Genomic DNA, 22,588 nt, shown 5'->3' on the forward strand with positions numbered 1-22,588 from the left:
TGCATCCTACAAGGCAAAATTAATTCACCCATTCCTCTAAACGACAGGGTTTTATTAACTGCGTATTCGTTTGGTGCGCGCAAAATTAAAAACGGGCTCATACTACAAAACTTGATGTGCGTCTTTCGTTTGACGACACGGAGCTCCATGTGATTAACAGTGTGGCAGTTCGCAGCAAGAAGAAAAATAATTGTTTTTTCAATATACAACCCCCACAATAATTCAGAAATCAATATGCATCCTCAGAGAATTTCCCCCAGCAGAGGTTTGGGGGAAGCAGGGTGGCCTGCCTTCATTTCCTTATGAATGTGAAGCTCCTGCAGCCCTGGCTAGCCTGGCTTTTTTTTTTTTTTTTTTTTTTAATGTTTAACTATAACCACTGGGACTGGAATCATAGCTTCTAGTGGCCTAGAATGAATATTAATAAGACACTGGGCCATGGAGTTCCTTGCTGATTTTGACAGTTTAAAGGATCAGTTAGTTAATTAGAAGATGACATGGCACATCGCATCCCTTGGCTCCATCCTGCCTTCTGTCTCCTCTTTTCATTTTCTTTTTTGACATGTTAGATTACATCATTACTTGTAGTTTCACTTGTTAGCCACACCATGAAATGAGAATATTTTAAGCTGTAATTATTGTGATTTCTCTCCTCTGCTAAGAACATGAAACTCAAAGCATACAGAAACTTGAATTTCAAAGACTTGGGAATACATGCCTGGTAGTTTATAACCTTCTAACTACAGCCAATAAACAGAAAAAGATTTTTATGTAGCACAGAGAATTGTGTTGATCATCATACTGGCAACCAATCCAGTATTTTAAGTAGGCACTCCCATCGTCTGTGCTTTATTTTTGAGTTATTTAATGCTTTCATAGGCATATTTCTCAGAAATCCAGAGTCTCTTCCCTCCAGCCATGAAGTGATTGTGCCTCTAGACACAGACATGCAATCCAGTACATTCATCACATTGTACTATCCTGAAAGAAGTATGAGTTTTCTATCATCATCATAGTCAGAACAGACAAAAATAATGTGAACCGAAAGCATGGTACTATGCCACAACCCCCTCATTTGGAGAAACAACAAGGGGTAACAAGGATGGACAGGGGATAAGAAATTTTGTTGAAACGTTACCTTACTTCTCAAGTACCCCGACACCCCAAAATGGGCAAGCCACAGTCCAAAATCAAAAATAACCCGCAAAGCTACAGTCATACCATAAATCATTAAAACTTTCAAGTTTTGCATCCCACTGTCATACTGCAGTTAGCCATCAGGACAAAAATTCTGGGCACACAGTAAGACTTTGGAAGAACCACGGCCACTTATTTTGTGTACTACTAGACAATCTCATTAATCAATATTTGTCTTCTAACTTACATTCTGCCTGTAAAATTCTTATCAAGGGCACTGGTCTGTTTCTGCACAAAAATGCAGGGAAACACATGTGCGTCGTCCTTTCTGGGTAGGCTTGCCGGTCTGCAAACGGAAGAGTCTACAGGAAAATCGGGACGCAGTTTACGCACTGTGGAAAGCCTGCAGCCCTGCGGCTTTGCCAGAAATCACACGATTCGTGGGTAAATGTGGGTTCCAATAGGAACGATCATTTCTGGGTTATTATTGGTATTCATCACTGTGTCTGATTACCCATGTACTTTCACATTTCTTTTATCAAAGGTTTATATTTGAGTATTCATTTCAATACCACTTAATCAATACTGGTTATCAGAATACGTATTTTGAGGGAAGAAATTGCAGAGGAAGGGTATCTACATAATAACTCTGCAGTTAGCCAATACAATAACCTAGGTAGGTAATTTCTTTTTTTCATTAAAACCTCCCATTGATTCACAGGGCGTCACAGAAATCCAGCGGTAATAACAGGCGGAAATCGCTTCCATTGCCATAAGCTAGGTAACGTTACCTGTAGAAGGAACAAAGCTGGGGGTTGTGTGCCCTCCAACAGCAGACTTTCCTCATTGAACTAGAATTCCTTGTTCAAGGTGAGCCAAGCGAGGCATGAAAAGTGCCCTTCTTGTGTCAGAGAAGGGATTAATGCCTTAGAGTGTCTTTTATCAAATCGATGTTATTGCAATAGTATTGACTTCATAATGAAACAAGAAATGAACCGGCATCACTGCAATCTCATAGGCTGGTGAGATTATACTGTGAAAAGGATAAATGGAAACCAAATACGACGCTATATTGTTGGTGTATTTCATACACTAACCAATAGAAAATGGTGCACTAGAGCACTCGGTAGGACCGTAGCCATCTTCTGTATCCTACCATAGTTTCAAGGCTAGGTCTTGGTTGGCGCTAGGAAAGCACAGGCGAAGTTGGCAGCACAGGCACAGCCTGTCTCCAGGATCGCAAACCAGTCACAGTCCCCATGTGCCTCTTCTTCTTTGTCTTACCCCAAATGTCTAATCTATTTTGACTGTACTGTGCTGAAGCAGAGGCAACAGCTGCTCCACGTGTGCAGTACCCAGCAGAGCCCTGCGGTCACTGCTGGCCCCTCCGCATGCCCACGCTGGAATTAATCAGACAGACCAGTTCTGGAGCTACTGCCAGTCTCCTTCAGTGGAAATGCATCTTTCCCAACTTCAAAGACAGAAATAAACACTTACATTTCCTTTGTTCCTAAAAGCCTTAAACCCCGTTTCATTCAAGGTCTGCTCATGTTCTGGGTCCTTTCTGCATAGGAGCTCTAGCTGAGAATTAATCAGATTCCTCATTGTCCACCTGAACCTAGAAATGAACACAAAGGCAAACATATAGGGAACTTTTGTCATTTTGACTGCCGTTTACAATTAATACTTAATACTCCCACATATCCTTTTCATCAGACGGTTAATATAAAACCTAATGAACCATAGATGGCATTCCTGTTTTGCTCTGTTTCAAATTAAGTGTGGAGCAGTAAAATCTGAGAAATGAAAGTTAATATCTTTTCAAATAGAAATGGCTTAAAATTCATAATATGAATACGGGAGCTAAAATACAAAAGTAAGTGGAGACTGTGATCCTTAGCAGGTCTTGGCAGTCTCTGGCCGTATACTATTAAGCATTATTCAGCTGACCCTAAGGGGAGTTCATCTGGAGACATTAAGGTCAAAGAGCAGAAGCATTTGGACACAGTCAAATGGATTTTACACCTTTGTATCTTTCTGACATTACTGTTTTGCTTCAGCAAACTGGCTAATATCAGATATATCCTACTGGGTACCTTTCTAAATCACTTCAATTTTCTTTGTCCCTGGGCTACAGTTATATGATCAGGATCCAAAGCTATCACAGGCTATGATATACTATTTTACTTGCTCGTTTGTATTAGAATGAACTTTATTAGCTTTTGGGCACGTGTCTATCAGTTTTAAAGATTAAGTATTGTGTCAATAGTTTTTATGCAGCATTCAAGTACATCGAGTCATTTTGCTTGCTCTGAGATTATTAAAAGCGTATTATGGCTTTTACAGAAAACATTTGTATTTTAAAATGAACCATCACTCACAGCAGCCTGTGCTTACCGATGCTATCCCTCTGAAGCGGTATTTCACAGCAAAATCAAAATGGGGATAGAAGCTCTGTAAGTAATTTTAGATTTGAGAGCACGTGAACCTTATAAACGCAAGTATATAACTAGCATTTGACTCCACTCTCGTTATCCACTTTCTTCCTCTAACTATCCTTAATTTTCTATTTTATATTCTTGTTACTGCTAACAATAACCACAGCACTTTTACCATGTAAAAAACCAACAATTTGTGCAGGCTTAAATTTGTCATTCTTCTTAAATAGAAATCATCTAGTTAAATAACCCGTAAAAAATTACAGAGAGGAGTTTGGCTCTGGCAGTATCAAAACCAGGAAATCAAAGACGCTTTTTTGCGAGGAAGCTGAGGTTTCAGCTAACATGAAAGAAGCGTTTAGAGCACAAATCCAGCCTATAATCAGATTTTCTCTTTCAGTCTTTCATACTTTTGGTTTTGCGGTTCGTGGTGGCAGACTACATTGTGTCACGAATGGGGAAACGGACGGGGATGGTGCGACGGGGATTGGAGCTAAAGAACAACTCTTTAAAGTGTGATCTGCCTCCAGGTCCCTCACTTGGGCATTGCTAGGCTTGAAGTATCACAGCTGGCAGACGGTGATTTCGGAGCTGGTTTATGATTACGTGAAAGAGCACTCCTTTTCTGATTAGTTCATTTTCTGTCCTCAGTAGCTAAAACCCTGTTTCACCCGCTTCCATCACGGTGTCATCACTGTAAACCCAGCGCACATCCTCTGGTTCAGGGATCGCCTTTTGTCTTAACCTTTCACCAAGACCTCTTGGCACTGCTGTAACAGACACCCAGATAGGCAGCCAGCAGGAGGAGCTTCATAGTCCATAGGTCAGCTCTTAGCATCCTAATTCTCCCCATCAGAAGGTCTCAGTAGCATATTAAACAGTTATTTACCCTATTCTGACCTCCTCATTTCTGCTTCATGAAAGGCTGAATTAACACAATAGCGTTCTCGTATCTCCTGGCTTTGCAGTGCTCACGGTGATGTCGCTCTAATGTTCCTATAATACTACTATCTTTCTCAAGTGGCATAATTTGAAGAGATACCAGACTCCTTAAAGAGCTTAGAGGACAGAAGAGTTCCTTCAGTGGTTTAACAATAAGTATCATTTCATTAAAGCTATTTCTGAGAATTTGAACTCTTTCAGAGATACGAAGTGGAGCAAATAAGGATCTCGAGACTTCGACGTTAACTGATGGGAATAAAGCCAATGTTTTACATTTGCTTTCACATCCTCTCTCGTAGTATGTTTTAGTTTAAACATTTTGGCTCCAGCCTTGAAGCTTCCAATGCATAGGCAGATTGCTATGCCCATATACAAAAGAAATGCAGAACTGAGATCTTTTTGCTGTTATGTTTAGAGTATGTATTTAATTGTTGTGCTTGCACAATGCCATAGAAAATCCTGGTCTGCTTTCACATATTCAACAAAGGACTTTTTAGACGGGTATTTTTGAAGTAGATCCATGCTAATTAAATGTATTATTAAGAATCCAACACTTCACAGCCATCGGTGGATTGTAGTATTGAAAATCTGCAAATAAACATGGGGAAACAGAACTCAGTCTGAACACGTTCTCAACAATGAGGCACTCAAGCTTTAAATAGAGGCAACCCAATGGCTATCATTAAAAAGCATCCTCACACACTTCGAAAAACTCCGGCTACTTACTCTAAAGTACAGTTGTGTAGCCCAGTGTTCTTTCGCACCACTCTATGTAATCATAACCTACGGCTTCCTGACTTCTGTTTATATAACACTCGAATGTGAGAATTATTTATAAAGCCACAGCTGTTCTCTTTCCGAGCCTTTGTTTCTCACAAGTCTTAAATGTTTGTAAAAACAAGACGAGTAATTAAAGTATTGATACATTAAGTAAACATTTCCCCTCACACAGCTTAAATAGGAATCATTTGTTTAAACAGAACTTGCTAAGTATATGTACAAAAATATAACGTTAAATAGTTACTACATACTAGGAAAGCCAACTTGCATTTAAAGGAACAAAATAAACAATGGCAAACCGTTACTAATATTGCAGTCAGCCACTCAAACATTAGGAGCTCCCAGAACCGAGTGCGACGGTTTGGTGTTTGCCCAGATCTGTGAAGTAGCTATGTGCCATCTGCTCCTCGCACAAAGGACATGAGTTCATTCTTGCTGGTGGGAACTGCTGTCTAAGAGCCAACAATTGGCAGCGTAAGTCCTTACCCTTGAAAAGCTGGCAGAGAGTGCTTTTTAGCCTTTGAGCTCCCTAATAATGTTCCCCTCCAGGGTGCAGGTCCCTCATGAGTGCTTCATTTCCCTCTTTATTCTGATTCACCGCCCCGTGCAGACAGGCAGGACACCTCAAGTGCCTTGGTCTCCAGTGGATTCCCTTTACCTGCCAACACCTGACAGGCTTAATTATAAAACAAATCAACTCTTTCAGTAGCAAAATTTATACTAGGCTTGTAGTTACAACCTGGGAGGTTGTAGTTTGCAACTAAACCAAATACAGAAAGCAAAACCAGCCCATGGTCTGTGGCAGGATTCCCTCCTCGCTGTCACCCAGCGCCTGTCCAGGAGATCCAGCTTCCCGGAGACGAGCGCAGCACCCTGCCCTTCCCGGCGGCCCATGCGGTCTGGCTGCTTTCCACCTTCTGTTTCCTGGGACACAAAAGCAAACGCCTGATAGTCGGAGCCAGGTATCTTGGTAGAAGGGATTTTGCAGACGTGGTCACATGTAATCAGTCAGGGAGCAAGTAATCTAGATAAATGCTAATGAAAGCTCTTGCTGGCACCTTGTGTATTCAAAGGCTATTTACTATTGTTCCTAGTCAGCTGGCTCGCTAACTTCCCATTCAATCTGGATTGCTCAGCTTCAGCTGGGACCACTATAATATTCACATTACACGTAACACAAGCCATCCACTACGCGTACATTTTGTTAAGCTCATTATCTGTGGCGCACTGGCGAGACCACACATGACACGTTGTTAACGCAGATGACAGATCCCGTAACGAGCTGCCTTATCCGGACAAACCAAAGGAAGCCAGTTCACCTCCACCACGTACGGCAGGCGTTGACGAGGGTTCCTGTAGCGCCCTGGGCTTGCCTGGTACATATGGTACAAAGCAAGTGGAATCACACAATTAACACCTACCCCATCCCAGTGGCTCTTTCTGGCCGTCTGGGTCCAGCAGCGGGGGACACCAAGAAGATCTCTTTGTTCTTGATATCAGTCCTCAAACCTCACAAAGAGCAATTAGGAAACAACTGAGCGCTGGGGCCTTGTCAGACCTTCTGGCATCACCCACCAACCTCATTTATCGTGGAAGAATTCTCCTAAGAATTACACTGAAAACTTGTAGCAACTTCTTACGCAGAACATGCAACTACAACAGCTTAAGAGCTGACCAGATTTAGCAGATTTCACAGGGACAACACAACCCATCTCTATGCCAAACTTCAAAATCTTGTTTCAAATTATGTTGATATTAAAACCTTCTCAGAGAAAACATAATCAGAATTTCTTAACGTGGGCAAGCAATGTATTTTTTTTTTCCTCTGATACTACTCTTGGAACTGACTGAAACGCTTCGGCTGAAGTGTACCTTTGAAAGCAAAAATCAGCCTTGACAAATCCTGGAACACAAGTTTGCAGCCCAAATGTTTAAAGTTTAGCAAAATACTGTAAAAACTAGTCTATATTACCCCGAGGCAGCACCACCATTGCTGCCTACGAGATGAATAGAGAAATAAGAATTAGATTCCAATAATGGAAAGCATCTCCGTTGAGGTAAGCGCTGGCCTGACTGTCAGGCTAGATTATTTACCAGAGCAACAGTGCAACAAAGCCAACTGCACCGTTAAGCCACGCTGTTTGCTGCTGAGCAACGTGCTCAGGCTTTGTTAGCTGAAGAATCTGAAACATCACATTTATGGGGTCGCTCCACTCTTACATCAAAACAATTCCTTCTGTTGGACTTACTCTCCTGGCCTGATTTACGGATTATCTTTTTGAATTGTGAAACATCATAGAATGGTTTGGGTTGGAAAGGAAGTTTAGAGGTCATCTAGTCCAACCCCCCTGCAGCGAGCAGGGACATCTTCAACCAGATCAGGTTGCCCAAAGCCCCGTCCAGCCTGACATGGAATGTAGTCTACCATGTTACTATAGGAAAATAACAGAGAGATGCATTTCCATTGAAACTGGAAATGAAATGTCCTGCACCTTTCTGTTCAATTTCTCAGGAGATCCAGCTGCATGCTGTTTCCAAAAAAATTCCTGACTGAACCCAGGCACTTAAACTGAACAACAACATTTAAACAGCAACTAGTATTTAAGAAGAAACTTCCTTGGATAGGGAAAAAAAAATCATAGGCAACATTTTTGAAAGTTATACATTGCTTAGTCAAATTACATAACCAAAAAATATCTAATCTAAGCCACAAACTTTTTAAAATTTCACTAGGGGCATTTTTTTTCCACTTAATTCACTTATCCTTTCTGCTTTTAGGGAATATTAGTTCCCTCATCCAAGACCTTGCCAGTTGTTGGAGATCCACAGCTACTGGCTGTCAACCAACTTTGGAAAAGTCCGTAGCACGTGGTTGGCATAGCTAACCCGGGATAGCCTGCATCGTCCCTCAGCTCAGAGGGCCAGCAGCGAGATCCAGGCTATACCTCTGCCTTGCTGTAAGCTTGCAGGTTGTACCACCACCGCAGCGGTAATCTCGCTGGGGAAACATCACAGTCACGGCACAGGGATGGCTGCTTTCGGATGTTTGACAGGGATTTGAAGATGTCTCCTTTGTTTCTTTTTCACCAGATAGGTAGATTTTGCTACCAAAACACAGTCTCAGAGTTAAGGGACCCCTTCTTGCCACAGTCTATTTACTGAAGTTTAGTACTAAAACTGCATTTCAGCAGCTGATCATTTCAATGCAAATCGTGAGTCGGTACAATTGCAGCAGTAGCTGGGTATCCTGTAGAGGATACCTGCGTGCAGAGTTTGGACGTAAAAGCTGCAGGCGATCCTTGTGCAACATTTCCGTTGCCATCCACAGAAGCTTGCAAAGTCGGAAACCAGTTAGAGAACCAGAGCGTGAGATGCGGGCCCGCTGCCATGCAATGCCTCTCTCAGAGCTAGGAGCTTGGTCTCATTCCTAGCTACTCTGTCGTCGCCTTCTTTATAGCAGAATGAATTGAAACGAGGATTATAAAAATGCACACTTTCTGAATGCTAAAACAATTACAAACAGTATGGTCAATCCAAGCTTGTAGCACAAGGTGGTGTTTCCTACAGACTGGAAAATATCCATAAAGTTTACAACTTATGAGTACTTTTCTGGTTCATTGGCCAGATCGCTGATGTTTTATCGTTTACATCTATGGCACAGGCTCAGTGTGGATCTAGGCACTCAAATACCGTCATAAATGGCATACTTATTTTATTGTATATCTTCTTATAATCTGCTAAAGTTTATATTTTTAATATAACAAATAATATGTGAACCTGTCATTTACCTTCTTCAAATACAGTGAGAGTCAGTAGCACAGATGGCTGTTTTTCACTTGGTATAAATATTAATTTAAAGCTAATGTATAAATATTAATCCAAAGCGCTCCTTTTTTCTTCCCCTAAATCCACCTACATTCACATATATCTCTTCTGCTTTGTAGGCAAGTCCTAAGGCTGCACGTAGGCTTTCAGGGATAGGGATGGCCTTTCTCTGTTGTGTTCGTTAAACGCCTAGTGCAGTCATCTCCCGCTGTAAAGGTGAGGCTCTCAGATACCACCGCAGCATGAGAGAAAAATAAATGCCACTGAGCATGTTCAACTTTGCAACAGCCACTGCAGAGTTTTATACCATTATACCATTTCATTGTGACTTAAATTTAAACTGTACTTCTAGCCTGCTTAAATATGTTAAGAATTATCCTGAGGGACCATCGTAAAACGTAGTCATGTTTATTTGTAATTGCTACAAAATGGTTTACAAAATTGTTAGTGTCTTTTATTATGCCTGCTACTGAAGCACTTGCCTGCTAATTAGAGAAATTTCAGCTGTCATAGCTGGCAATTACGGCTTCTGTATCACTGTCTGTTATGAATAGTCAATGAGAGCTGATTAATATGCATGAGTAGCAGTATATAGCGTGTGCATTGGAGCACAGTGCTGCAGCCGGAGCGGAGCGGCAGAGGGAGTGCTGTGTACTGCCAGGGAAGGAGGGAGAGCACGACAGAAAAGAGCACCGTTGCTCTGCAGCCCCCTGTGCGATACCACCGCGAACTGTTGCAGTCCAGCCGACCCACCGAGGGGTTTCAAGGATACCTGTATGCATGCTTGTTATCAGAGATTTCTCTGGCTGACCTGGTGAATAAGAAGATTATTTCTGTCGCTCATTTAAACATGGGATGCAGTTTGTGCACTCTACAGAAGCAAGAAGAACAGTACAAGTTACTGTATGAAGTTTGTCAGGTAAAGAATGAGATTTCCTTTCTAAAAGCAAATCTTCTCTTCTAGGCTAATAACCACTGTTAACAACAGGGAAAATGGAATACCAAAACCTGCTTATATTAGTGGAAATGAAAGGGGGTTTGCCTTATTTGATACGTGTACGATAATGATTATGTTTTTATGATGTACCTTGCAGACCATCAGATATTTAAACGTATGCTGTTATACATCAAACTTCTTAGAAAACTTTACATCACAAAATGGCACTCCAGTATGTATTAGGCAAAATTTCTTGACAAGGGTCTTAGCTTGGTCACATGCTCTTTGAACAAGTTAGGAAAGACGTGCAGGGAGGGTTTTCTGTCTGTTCAGACACTTCTTTCTGTGCAACGCACACATTCGGTGCTCAGTCCTGTCTTTTAAGTGCCTGTTCCTGCCAGTGTAAGTTTATGCCTTGTAGTTGTAGTTTTTGCGCCTCTGCAGGTAGAGATACCAGCTAACAAATTATTCATATTAAGCATGTGATAAGTTTTCTAAAAACATGATAATGCACTAACCTCTATTACAAAAATGTTGTTTCTTAAGTTTCTTTTCCCTTCTGTCTGTATTGCCTCCCTCTCTGAAATTTCTTACTCTGTCAGATCTGAAGTATGATATGGACCAAAACAGCATGATGGACCCATGCAAAGCAATGGCCAGGTGTTTAGGCACATACCTGCTGAGCTCTTTTGAAATAATCCTAGGCAGAAAGCTTATAGTTAACCTCTGCAAACGTGAAGTGGGTTGTCTGTACAACCACTCCAGATAAACAGAGACTACCCAGATCCCCCAGGCTGTACTTCACCACCTCGCCGTTCCTAAGGCGGTTTAGAATAAGTGACAATTAAGACCCCCGGTCACAGGCGCGTCGGGCCGGTTGGCATTTCCCAGCGCTGTCGTGTTGCGCGCTCGCCGGCAGAGGGAATTGCTCAGCAGCAGTGCCCGGCAGGGAGAGAAATCCTGTGCCTTTGCTGCGTTACCACCTGCATCTGATCCCAGATACTGATGTCACGGACAACAAAGTGAATAAAATATGTGGTTTGTATGTTATGCTAGTAGGGAAGTGATTAAATTTTAAATACATAGTTTTGATCTAATTCTCACTCACTCACCCAAGGGACGCTGACGCTTTGTGGAAGGAAAATAACTTGTGAGAGCAAATAGGAAGACGTGTTTACTGTCATTTCTATTTATACTGACTCACTTCCACTTGCTAAGCTGCTATGCACGCAATGGAGGGAAGAATTTGAGAGAAAGGTCATCAGATTTCTCGGCCGTTATTCTGTACCGAGAACTAGTTTCAGGTGCTGCCTGCAACCGCAGACCTGGTGCCAGGTATTGTTTGTGGGAATCCTCCGGTCAGACCAAGCAGTGGCTGTGCTGACAGTTACTTATCCCCCACGGTCGCCAAGTGTTTGTGCAGCCTGGGTTTGAGGACCACCAGTGAGTCCCATTCAGAAGTGCAACAACCAGAACAAATGGAGACAGCAAAAAAATCATGAATATTATTATTGTTTAAAAAGCTTGCACGTTTCTTGTTGCGAAATGAAGGCAGCAGAGAACATTTGCAAGTTACTGACATCTAACAGATGCAGGACAACATTCTTTAAATACATGTCCTTAAAAACGGTCACAGGAACAGTCCCACTGATATCTGAGATGACTAAACTATCCAGCGCTGGCTGCAGGTGCCGATCTCCGGCACTACTTTGGATTTAGAAACCAACCTGCGAAGTGCTGCACCCTGGTTTCAGCAATGCGCAGAGCGCAGTGCACGGCACCCGTGATTAACTTAAAGCGTGGAAGTCCCTCGGGGAAACGTGGTTGGAATACCCTCAGCTTCCACAGAAGTGAGAGGTGCATGTAATCCTATAAAACTGGGATTTCTAACATAGTAAAACCTGAATTATTTAAGACTATAATCCCTGATTATTCCAGAATATAAATTATCATGCAAAATTATTTTAACAGGGTGCTACTTTGATTTCTTTGCTTCACAAGATAGGTGGGAGGGAATTCTATAGCTTAGGGAGTACATCCAGATAATTAAATGTCACCATAACTATAAAAATACATCCTCATGTAACCTACACATAAGAGCAATCACTTAAAATTTAACAGTGAGGGAGATAAAGAATCATTTTCATTTAAAATAACAGCATATAAAAGATGAAAGTTTCAAAATATGCTAGCAGTAACAAATACCTCTTAGAGTGGTTTTATTTTGTATCGTCCATGTAACCCTAATATCATGTGATGACATTGCCATTTCTGAGAGAACTAAGAGAAGCTTTTTTTAAAGTCTGAGTTAGACGAAATTTGCATAACTTGGTTTTAGGAAATATTGAGCATTGTGACAAATAAATCTGCTTAGCCTTATTTTTTAAAAGTTCATGACTCTGAGACGTAGGAATTCAGAAAACACTTGCAAGAATTATAATAGTACATAACTGCACTTTCTCTATTAGGCCAAGAGCTTTAGTGTGCCTGGGAAATTAATGCTTCGATAAATTACAATTCCAGAAGGTCCGGTACGTCTGGCTCCGTAAGTCCTCATAACAGAGAGCACAAAGAGGATCAAATATACCAGGGCTCAGGCTTTATCCCTTCCTCATCCATAGATAATTCAAAGAGATCCTCTTCATTAAGGGCTTTGGCACACTGCCTACAATTTCTTTTTGGGCCGCTGTGAGCTTAATGATGCAGAACAATGGTCTTCCCTCTTGTTGAACACATACCTTATTGTACCTTTAATCACATAATAAAAACCAAATTAAGACACCTCGTCATTAAAGTCTATAGTAGCTGTGCATATCAATGCTTTGTATTGCAAATACAAAGGGGCTGTGGCAGCTTGAAATCTTGATGCAGAACAGTGTCACCAACGATAAGTGTGCTTGTGGCAGCAACGCGATGCGTATAATATCTTAGATGCATCCCAAGGTTTACTTCCCAGTTGCATGCAGCATATGAAATGATTATATGCTATTAGATTTTAGGTTCCTTAGTTAAATGGAAATTTTCTTAAGATTTTAAAGGTTATGAAAATAGAAGCAGACGGGGGAAGAAAGAAAAGCAGAAAATTGAGAGGATGTTTCAGGCCAGGTTTCCAGTCTGCTTTTCTCAATGTCATCAGCTCCTCGACAGACAATAACAAAAATCAGGGCTTCTCCCTTTGTAGGAAAATTCCTTGGGGACCAAAAAGTAACTTCCATTGAAGGAAACTTCTTGAAGATTGAGTCATCTGAGGTAGAGCTTTTGAGTTTGTAAAATAGAAAAAAAAAAAGATCAGGACCTCAATTTAAGAAACTTTCTGAGTACCTGTTTCACTCTAAGCACGTGTTTACACACAGTTTAGGAGGGAAGCACACAGTGAAATCATATCCTACATAGACACTTAATAGTTCCAAAGATAAGAACATAGAGTTTTAAATCACGGATGACTCTAAACTGGATGGGCAATGCTCAAAGCTGTTCCCTAGGATTCAATATGATGGAGTTCATCCAATTCTCATGGTAGGAAGATATCGTAAAAACAACCCATCAAAACTGGCACTTCCAGCTGAGAAATCATGCGATAAGTGCGTATGGAGACTAACGCCTTCCTCCCAGCTGTCCCTCCAGAATAAGGATAGAAACGCTGGCAGGAATCAAGCTCACGTTGCCACTGCCCTTGCTTCAGATGGTCCGAGGTCAGAAGATTTCTGCCTCCGTGATTGTTGAGCTGGCACCTTTTACAAATACTAAAGTTCATATATAAATAAACAGTTGATGCAATGACCTTTTAGTGTTTTAGTAACTTGAAAGCCCCGTTCACATACTCTTGGCCTGGCACATCTCTAAGACAGAAAAAATGGGAATGTTGGTAAAAAACAATAGTGGGCAAGCTAGATTTCTCTTTTAAACTAGGCTGAGATACCATGCAGCCAAGGTTACACAAGCACCGAGGTCAGCATACAGACTGCTGCGCTAATGAGAAGACGGTAGCGATGAGGAACTAACCGACACTATATTTCATGGGCCACTTCCAGCAGCATCACTTGTGAGGAGAGTATTCCTTCAGCAGAACTCACATACAAACCAGTTGCACTGAGCTGATCACTGATACGGTTCCTTTTGCCATCAGGATTCCATCCACATGTTTAGACTTGCAAAAATTAGACTAAAGTTATCAGTCATTAAGAAGGCCTGATTCAAGGAAACGGTCTAGCTCAACTTAAACCTACTGAGCGATGATGTTATCCTAAATCAGGGCCAGAATGAAGCTTACCAAAACAAACATTAAGGAAAAAATAATTCTAATCAAACCTGTAAGATTTGGGAAACATAAATAATTGCCTCTGTACATACACTTTTCACACCCTCAAATGCAATTGGGCGGCCGGAGAATTAGTTGGTCAACATTTCAGTAGTTTTCTGTGTTAAGATCCAACTGGTTGTGCCAATTATATTAAACTGCTCTACTTGAAATGCACTGTATAGCTTCAGATACTCTGTACGTACACTGCCTGTGCTGCAGCTGAAATTAAGAATAGCATTGAAGTTATATTCTGTCACTTCACTACCATTAAACTTGACCTCAATAACAGTTGTGAACCTATCACACTTACTTCAAAGTAGTCATGTGTTTGCTTAAACAAGATGTTAATTCCAAGGGCTTTGTTGTAGACAGGGTTTTCTACCGCTGAGCTAGTGCAGCTGTAGAAAAACTCCGCTTGACAGACTGGAGACTCATAATCTTCAGAAAACTGCCCTTTAATGATTGTGGCGCCTGTCTGTGGCTCAGAAGTCCCCTTTCTTAATTAGACATTTACCAGAAACTGGCAATTGAAATTTTCCTCTTCACTTGACGATGAATAATGCAATACCTCTGTTAGGATTTCTCTGGAAGATGCTCTTTTATTGCATTTTAGAGGAATATTTTCACCATTAAAGGGACACAAGCAAGGTGTGATATGAAATAAACAAAATGCCTAATGGTCACCTGTGATATAAATGGATGATTTGACCTCCTGTGCACCTGAAACATCTTACTGCTTCATCATCTTCCCAAAATCTATGGTGCTTTTCTTCTTTACATTGAGCAGACAAAATGCTTAACCAAAACTTTCTTTGGATCTTTTTTTTTTAAGTGATAAATGATTGAAAAGATGAGTTTTGTAATGCTTTACACTTATACATCTGTTTAATGCTATAAAGCAGGTGGCAAGAAGTCACAAGGGAGAAGGCACTAGGGACAATCACTCTGTGCTTTACTGTCACACGTCAGACATGGGCTGGGAAAAAGGAAACATATGGAGTAATGAAAAAGTGCAGATTTAATAAATGTGTTTTGCTGTGTTCATTAATAATGAAACAAAAGGTCAGGCTTCACTTTCACCACGACAGGACAACTCTACATACATCGGGATCGTTCCTTTCAGAGACTCATTGGGCAAGCAGATTCGGCTAGCCCTCCTGAACCAGGCAGCCAATTAAGGATTTGACAGGAGGGTGACAGAATAAATAGTATAAATTATACATAAATTTTAAACAAGACTACAATATTCAGTACTTAAAACAGTGACTTTTGAAGGAAGCCTTCCAGTTAATGCAGTATATCTTTAGGCAAAAAGCCAGAGGCCACCATCTAAAAGAAAAATGGTAATCGTCATGGTAGTGTTTTCTTACTTGTGCCAGTCCAGTGATAATTCTGGATGTGGGCACATTGCAGGGGATCGGACACATTGTCCACTGGCTCAGGAACTGGGCACTTCTCCATTTCATTCCTAATTCCTGGAATTTCTTCTGGCTTTACACTGAGACACCACCTTAGCTGTGTTCAGTAGCCCTCCATTTTTCAACCACCACCATCCATCTCCTCGAGAACACCTGAGAAATAAAGGGCTTCACAGAAAGAGTAATTGTACAACCAGACTAAAACCATATTTGGTTTACGCATTTTTATGGCTCATGTGCATTTACACTGCACGAATTGGCTTCTATAGCAACGTTTTAGAGGAAGTGAGCATTCATCTGTTGCATGATCACAGCTGGTAAGAAAGCCTTTTTAAACATGGCAGAGTTGCTTTCAGGGTGCAACAGAAGCGCTCGTACCTGTCCTGAAGGTATCTGTGTAACTGCCGTCAATTTTAGCAAAAAAAAAAAAGAAAATGAAGGTGTTTTTACCAGTAGCAGACAAAGAGAATTCTAGGCCATGGTCAAGCAGTGTGGATTGGAGGGGTAGAGTGAGGTGGTGGTGGGACTTCTACCTACAGGAGACCTTGTGAGGTTTGTGTTCTTTAGCTGAGAACGCTGCTCTACAACTGGAAGCAGATGGCCCAAGAATACGAAGCCTACTCTGCAGATCCCAGGTAGCCCCTGAAGGAGCAGGCCCTCTTAATAACAAAGCCGCCCAGATCTGTCACCGCCACTGGGTTCCCAGATAGCAGCACTGAGAGGTTTCTTCCATCTTTTCTTGGCAGCAACTTCAATGACCCTCTTCAGCACAGATATCTTCAGAGCTCCACAACTGCCCTTTCCCTGCCTTACATCACTGAGACATTTGTGAAAGGGAGGGGAATGGGAGGGTGGACTCAGAAACTACAAGTTTATGAGCAGTAGTGCAGAAACGGGAATGTCGTGAATTGGAGCGATCTTAAACATGGTGTCTTGGAGATCAGAGTTCAGCTTTCAGTTGTGGTGTCCTCATATGATCTTGGGTAGATCGCTAACTTGGGTCTTTCATCGTTGTCTTTCTGCTTGGAGCAGGCTCTCCAGAGGAGGCACTGTCTTTAGTTCTGTGTTTGCACAGTCCAATATGCTACTCAAATAATATTAGTATTATTTGAAGGCCTGGTCTATACACCAACTTGTACTGCTCGGATTTTAATTGAGATATGAGGTTAAATATTGATAGACTCTCAACTATTTGAGCTGTAGGTGCCAGAAGAGCATAGTGGGGGAAGCTGCCTCTGCATGTGTCTTACTCTTACACTGTTCTCAAAGCACGCTCTGCATGCCACTGCTGGAGGAAGGTGATAGGTCTACAGAGACTTTTGGCCTGATTCAGTACAAGAATTGGTTTCTTTCATTACTCCAATTTAGCTTTACGTTACACCCTCAACTAAACGGATTAATCTTTTTATGCTATTTACTCTCATTGTGTATTATTTTCAACATAAATAGAGAAATTCACAGGTTTTTAACGAGTTCTCGTTCATTAAAAAAGCTGTAATTTGCTGTACTAGACAAATACATATGCAGAGGTTTTGTCTCATAGGAAGAGCACGTTTGAGAAGGGCAAGAGCGTTTTGATGTAACATCCCAGCAGAAGCAGCCCAAGGTGTCACACTGGAGGCGTAGTTCTGTACGTGGGCAAATCTAGGGAATGAGAGAAAGTGGGTAATTGCACTTGCTGAATTCTGATCATTAGTAATTCATTATTATGTATGGCTCTCATTTGTACCTCACTCAGAACTATGATTGGCTCCCTCTGGGTCACGCTACTGAAATGGCAGAGCGCGTCGTTCAGAAGGGAGGGCCTGTAAACCTCCTGCTATGTTTTATGCAGACCAGGGTTGTTAGGCCATGAACAGATACCCAAAAGATCGCTTTTTTAATGCTGACAAAACATGAAAAAGTATTTCTGTCCTGCTATGGAGTCATTTAACATGATGAACGTGTATTTAAGAGAAAAGGGCTCCAATCGTACTCTATATAAGCAAAGTTTAAGAGTGTCAGAAGCCCCAGCATTACTCTCAATCTGTTTTCATTGAAGCAACCGATAAAATTCCCCTGTGATTTTATTTTGAGTCATGATACACAGGAACAGAGCCTGAGAATCCCACCAAAAGCAGGCACATTTTAGTATGCTATATACAGTACTGGTGCTGCATTGTTAATATGTAAATGTGCTAATTACTAGCAGAATAAAAATTCCTTTACTTCAAGGGTCTTTCTCCCAAGATTTTCCATTTGGAAGTTAACGGTTTAGAGAACAAATGTATTCTGTACTCTTAAGTAAAGAATTTTTCTTTGGTCTTAACTATTTTGTCATGGATGGCTCACAAGGCAGAAGGGAAATGCACACACATGGAAACAGTCTATTACTAAACAATATAATTCTGGTTTTTTTGAAAAAGGGAGAGACTGTCCATATGAGGGAAATAAAAGAGGGATTAGATGAAACTGCAAGAAGAATTAACCCATATTTTGAACCCTCTTTCTCCAATTCCTGAGGAAAAGGGAGTTTAGAACATAGGCTTTTTGCTGCTCTAGTTTCTATAAAAATCTTTAAAGTTCTGCTGCTTTTTCTTAATATGCAGACTTCTTAAGAACTTGCTAAAGAAGTGAATCAGACCATAAAGAGTGTTTTAAATGGAGCACAGACGTCTGTAGTCTGACAGAACTAGCATTTTTATAGTGCACTTCCCAAGGATTTGCATGAATTTCTACAAAGAAAAGCTGCTTACTCATTCTTAAGCAAAAAAGTTTTTTCTCTGTGACATTTGTGAAGCACAGAAGAACCAACAAGCTGTACAATGCATACAAATGTTTACCATTCATGACATTAAGCCCATATAAATTACTCTAACTTGATGGATGGAAAAATAATTTTCTTTTACAGAAACCTTCCTAGTTTCTGTTGTATACCACCAACTCTCAAAAACAGCGTTACACACTATTTGAGCAAAAATAAAGTACAAAATAATTAGAACTACACACAGTAAACTCTCACACACAGGGGATTTTCTGGCTTTCTCAACCTTTCAGTTAACTACTGCTGCCGGTGCCCAGAGTTACTGCAGCCGCACTATTGCAAATGATGTTTGCACATGCTTGAATGCAGAACTCCTCAACTACATTCACTGAGTGTCTTGCCTCATTCTCTTCTGCAAACCTCTTTCTACACGACCCTGTCATGTTGCCCTTGCATCACCTCTCCGGGTCTGCAGGGCCCCCCAGGGGATGGTGCAGATGCCCCCCCCCCCACCTTGAGACTGAAAGTGGGAAACTGGGAATCAATATGAGGAACATCTTTCTTGTGTAAATAACCCAGGTGTGTAAATTCTGCTATCACAGGAGAAGAGAAAGAACCAATACTGGGTTTTCCATAGACATTGCATCAGAGGGAAAGAGAAGTAGAGTGAGGGTAAACAGGAGGAAATTTTGTCCATGTAAACAAGTGGCACATTTTGATATACCTGAAAGCTCCCAATTTATGTCTGCTATCAACAAAGTGGCAATTAATCAGTCTTCTCTACTCACCCAGAAAAAGTAAAACATGTAAATAGCTTACTTTGCTAAATAATTAAACAGCAGCTACTGATAAAACGACATTTATGTAACAGCATGACTGTGTACTCTCTTATCAAAATACCTTCGTCATACCTCAAACAAAAATAAGAACATGTCTTCTAGAGTACAATTCTGTCATCTCAGTCACGCTGCAAGTCCTGTTGGCTTGCACAGGAGGTCCAGCCTTGTCCTCCCAGCCTCCAGACCTCAGCCAGCTTTGGCCTGAAATTAGCATCTGAACAGCGGTAGTTGGCTCAGCAATTGCCGGAGGACACCAAGCCTCTCAGCGGAGTAGGTAACAAGAGTATTCTCTTGGTAAAGTAGAAGCATGTATGTGTGGTACAACACAATGTGAGAAAACCTGCCTTTGCAAAAGGTATCTCGCTGGGATGTATACCCAGAATTAATCAAGGAGGAAAGGGATTTCAACAGGAGGGATGCCAAATGCCTTGCACAGCTCTTACAGAGAGAAGTTGTTGTATATCTAACACCTTATACACTTGCAGCACCGTAAAATTATATGGAAAGCCACGTCTTAGCTAGGTAGTGCAAATTCTTCACAAGCTTAAAAAGACGTGTTTTTTTCCTTTTTTTCTACTTTCTTGTTGATTTGCCCATCACTGATTTGTTCTTTCTCCCTCTCCAGTGGCCATGTGTACTGTAGCATCCTATACTCTATAATACACATGCATCCAGCATTAGATGATGCAGGTTCATAACGTGTTGCAGCTGACAAGCTACTGAATAAGTAGTCACAAAGCAAGAAAGATTTTAAAACAGACTCAGGAATGCCCTTGGGTCTTACCAAGACCGCACCCAGCAAGATCCTACTGCCTGGTTTTACTCTTTTATCTCCAAAGGTAGCACTCAAATTTTTCCAGCCTTTTTCACAGCTCTTAGAAGTTTGATCTTGTGTAGTCACATTGTATTCGTTCCTTTCACATCTCCTCACTGTCATGGGCTGTTCTTCAGCAGTTTCACCTGCTGTTTAGGGTTCAACAGCAAAGTTCATCTGCTGCTTCCATCTTCAGCCAGACAGAGCATATATTGCCATGTTTTTTTTTTTCCTTTTTATTAATTCCTATTTATTTTTTCTCACTATTTATTTCTTGGAAATAGGAATTAATGAAAGCCCCATGACTGAAATGAAAGTTTAAGACATCATTTCCATTTATTTGTTTGGTGGGACACTCCAACTGGATTTGTGTCATGGCCTCTCCTGTTACACCTTGTTGCATCATCTCTTTTTCTCAATTACAAACATAGATCACATCTAACCTTAATTGACCATGACAGCGTTTTCCTTTCCATTATCAGAGGTTGGCCACGCCAGCTGAATGCTGATGGCATGCTCGGCTTCCCAACAGCTTGCTTTGCTGTTGTACTCATCTCTATTTCAGTCAGAGCCTGAACTAAGGCATTGCGAATGCAAAAATCCCAGTGACTTCAGTGAGCATCACATCAAGCTCAGGTGACTATTTTGTTTTCATTCCAAGTACTAAAAGAAAAATTCTAGGAGACGCTGACCTCCCGGACAGGCTTATGCCATGTTTATCTCTAGATTTCTTGTGCCGTTACACTGTAGATTTCAGGCAGCACGCTCTCTGCAGCCTACCTTTGTGCAAAAGAGTATGATGTACAGTACATACTATAAGCTACTATACTATAAATTAAAATAGTATAAATACTATTCCATCTCATAATCATTACATAATTGATATTTTTTTCAAAACTCAAGCATCCCCTCCTTATTTACTGTATGGTCTTAATTCAGAGTATTGATCTCTGTCTCGTGCAGTTGCTAAGCCTACTGTCTGGCTCCACCACCAATGTCATCAAGGTCCCTTCAGTTCAGTTGAACGACATCCACTTCAGTTTAACTACAGCTTTCTGCAGATTCAGTATATTTCCAATGCAAAGAAGGTCCAAAAGCTAAGCATTTCAACATTTCAGACAAGTTAATTTATCCATCTTTTTTGCCATGAAAGATCCCATTGTCTCTCTCACATGGCATGTGAGGTTCTTAAGAAATTATGCATATTTGTAGTTTTTGGCAGTCTTCTGAAGCATTCATATGCATGGATTTTTTTTTCTTCTGTGTTATTTCAGATGTAACTATTTATAAGGAAGAATTCCGCTAAGCACGATTCAGCAGCATTAGGAATACAGTCTATGATTACAGAGCCACTTTGGCTTTTTTTTTAACAAAGTGAAACTGTATAGATGTATTTATTGGCTTCTAAGCGCTGGGAATAACGGTTTGTCAATTGTCACAAATTTTCCAGATAGAAACTAAACATCTTAATCAATATCATTTATTTGCTGAAGTTTCGGAAGGACACAAGATCAGCCACAAGTACTACTTCTACACACATACCAGGAATCAGCCCATTGAGGTCATCTCAGTATATTTTTCTTCCGCATCTTTTTTGTGCTACTAAAAATAAAATACCGATACCTGCTACTTTTTCTAGACAAAAAAGTAATTTAGCGCTGTTCCGCATAAGCAGGCTTGAGAATTACTAGCTTTCAGTATCCAAAGATTGTAGCATTCCCATCCTCATGTTCCTTCAACATAAAATGATGTTATTGATGTGCTGGGATGGGAAATAGTGAAGAAGAAAAAAAAGTAAATACAAACCATTCACTGCTTGGTATTTACCACATAATCTGGCAGTTACCACAGGTTTTTAAGGGCCCAGGTTCAGACAGTGCGATTTCCCTGCTGTAACTCACTTTAAAGCATATTTCTGCATCATTGTATGTTCTTCCGTCATTCCACGTTCATAATCTAAATGTTTAACAGCGATAGCTCTGTGTAACCCGTTAGCTCTGACTTTGTTCGCGCAGTTCTGAACACACCTCGTAGGGCAGCAGTCCGCCAGGTGGGCCAAGACAGAAACCTGCAGAGCTACAAGGATCCCACTCAGTTTGAGTTCAGGAATCAGTCTCTTATAAGAAGTCCACAGACTGACCCTGAAACCATTCGTCATGTGAACGGCTACTGTCCAGAGAGTTGTTTGCCTAATATGACGTGGGTGCTGCCATATTTCATGGAATTGTTAACTTTTAAAGGCAAAATCCCCAACTACATTTTAGCAGTGCATTAAGAAACCCATAATAATAATGGTATGGTGAGTTATGCTTTCATTTTACTATAGTCATTGCCATCATATCAAACCCATGATATAAAATTGCATATACATCAAATATAAATCCCCGTCTAGAGTTATTTATTTACCATGCTCTG

The 22,588-nt window shown here is 40.9% G+C and overlaps 1 protein-coding gene across 2 annotated transcripts in view; it reads left to right on the forward strand.

Annotated features, from left to right (window-relative positions):
- Positions 1–22,588, forward strand: part of PDZRN3 (PDZ domain containing ring finger 3) — a 148,215-nt gene that overhangs the window by 103,901 nt on the left and 21,726 nt on the right. The window contains exon 1 of one of the 2 annotated variants that reach the window (XM_064453452.1): positions 9,756–10,041. The exons of the other annotated variant lie outside the window; for it this stretch is intronic. Coding sequence (XP_064309522.1) covers positions 9,973–10,041 — 69 coding nt within the window. The 5' untranslated portion in view covers positions 9,756–9,972. Of the gene's footprint in view, positions 1–9,755; positions 10,042–22,588 lie in introns of those variants that run through there. 2 annotated transcript variants of the gene reach the window in all.

Source organism: Phalacrocorax carbo, chromosome 6, assembly GCF_963921805.1.
Source record: "Phalacrocorax carbo chromosome 6, bPhaCar2.1, whole genome shotgun sequence".
In the NCBI taxonomy this organism is placed as follows: Eukaryota; Metazoa; Chordata; class Aves; order Suliformes; family Phalacrocoracidae; genus Phalacrocorax; species Phalacrocorax carbo.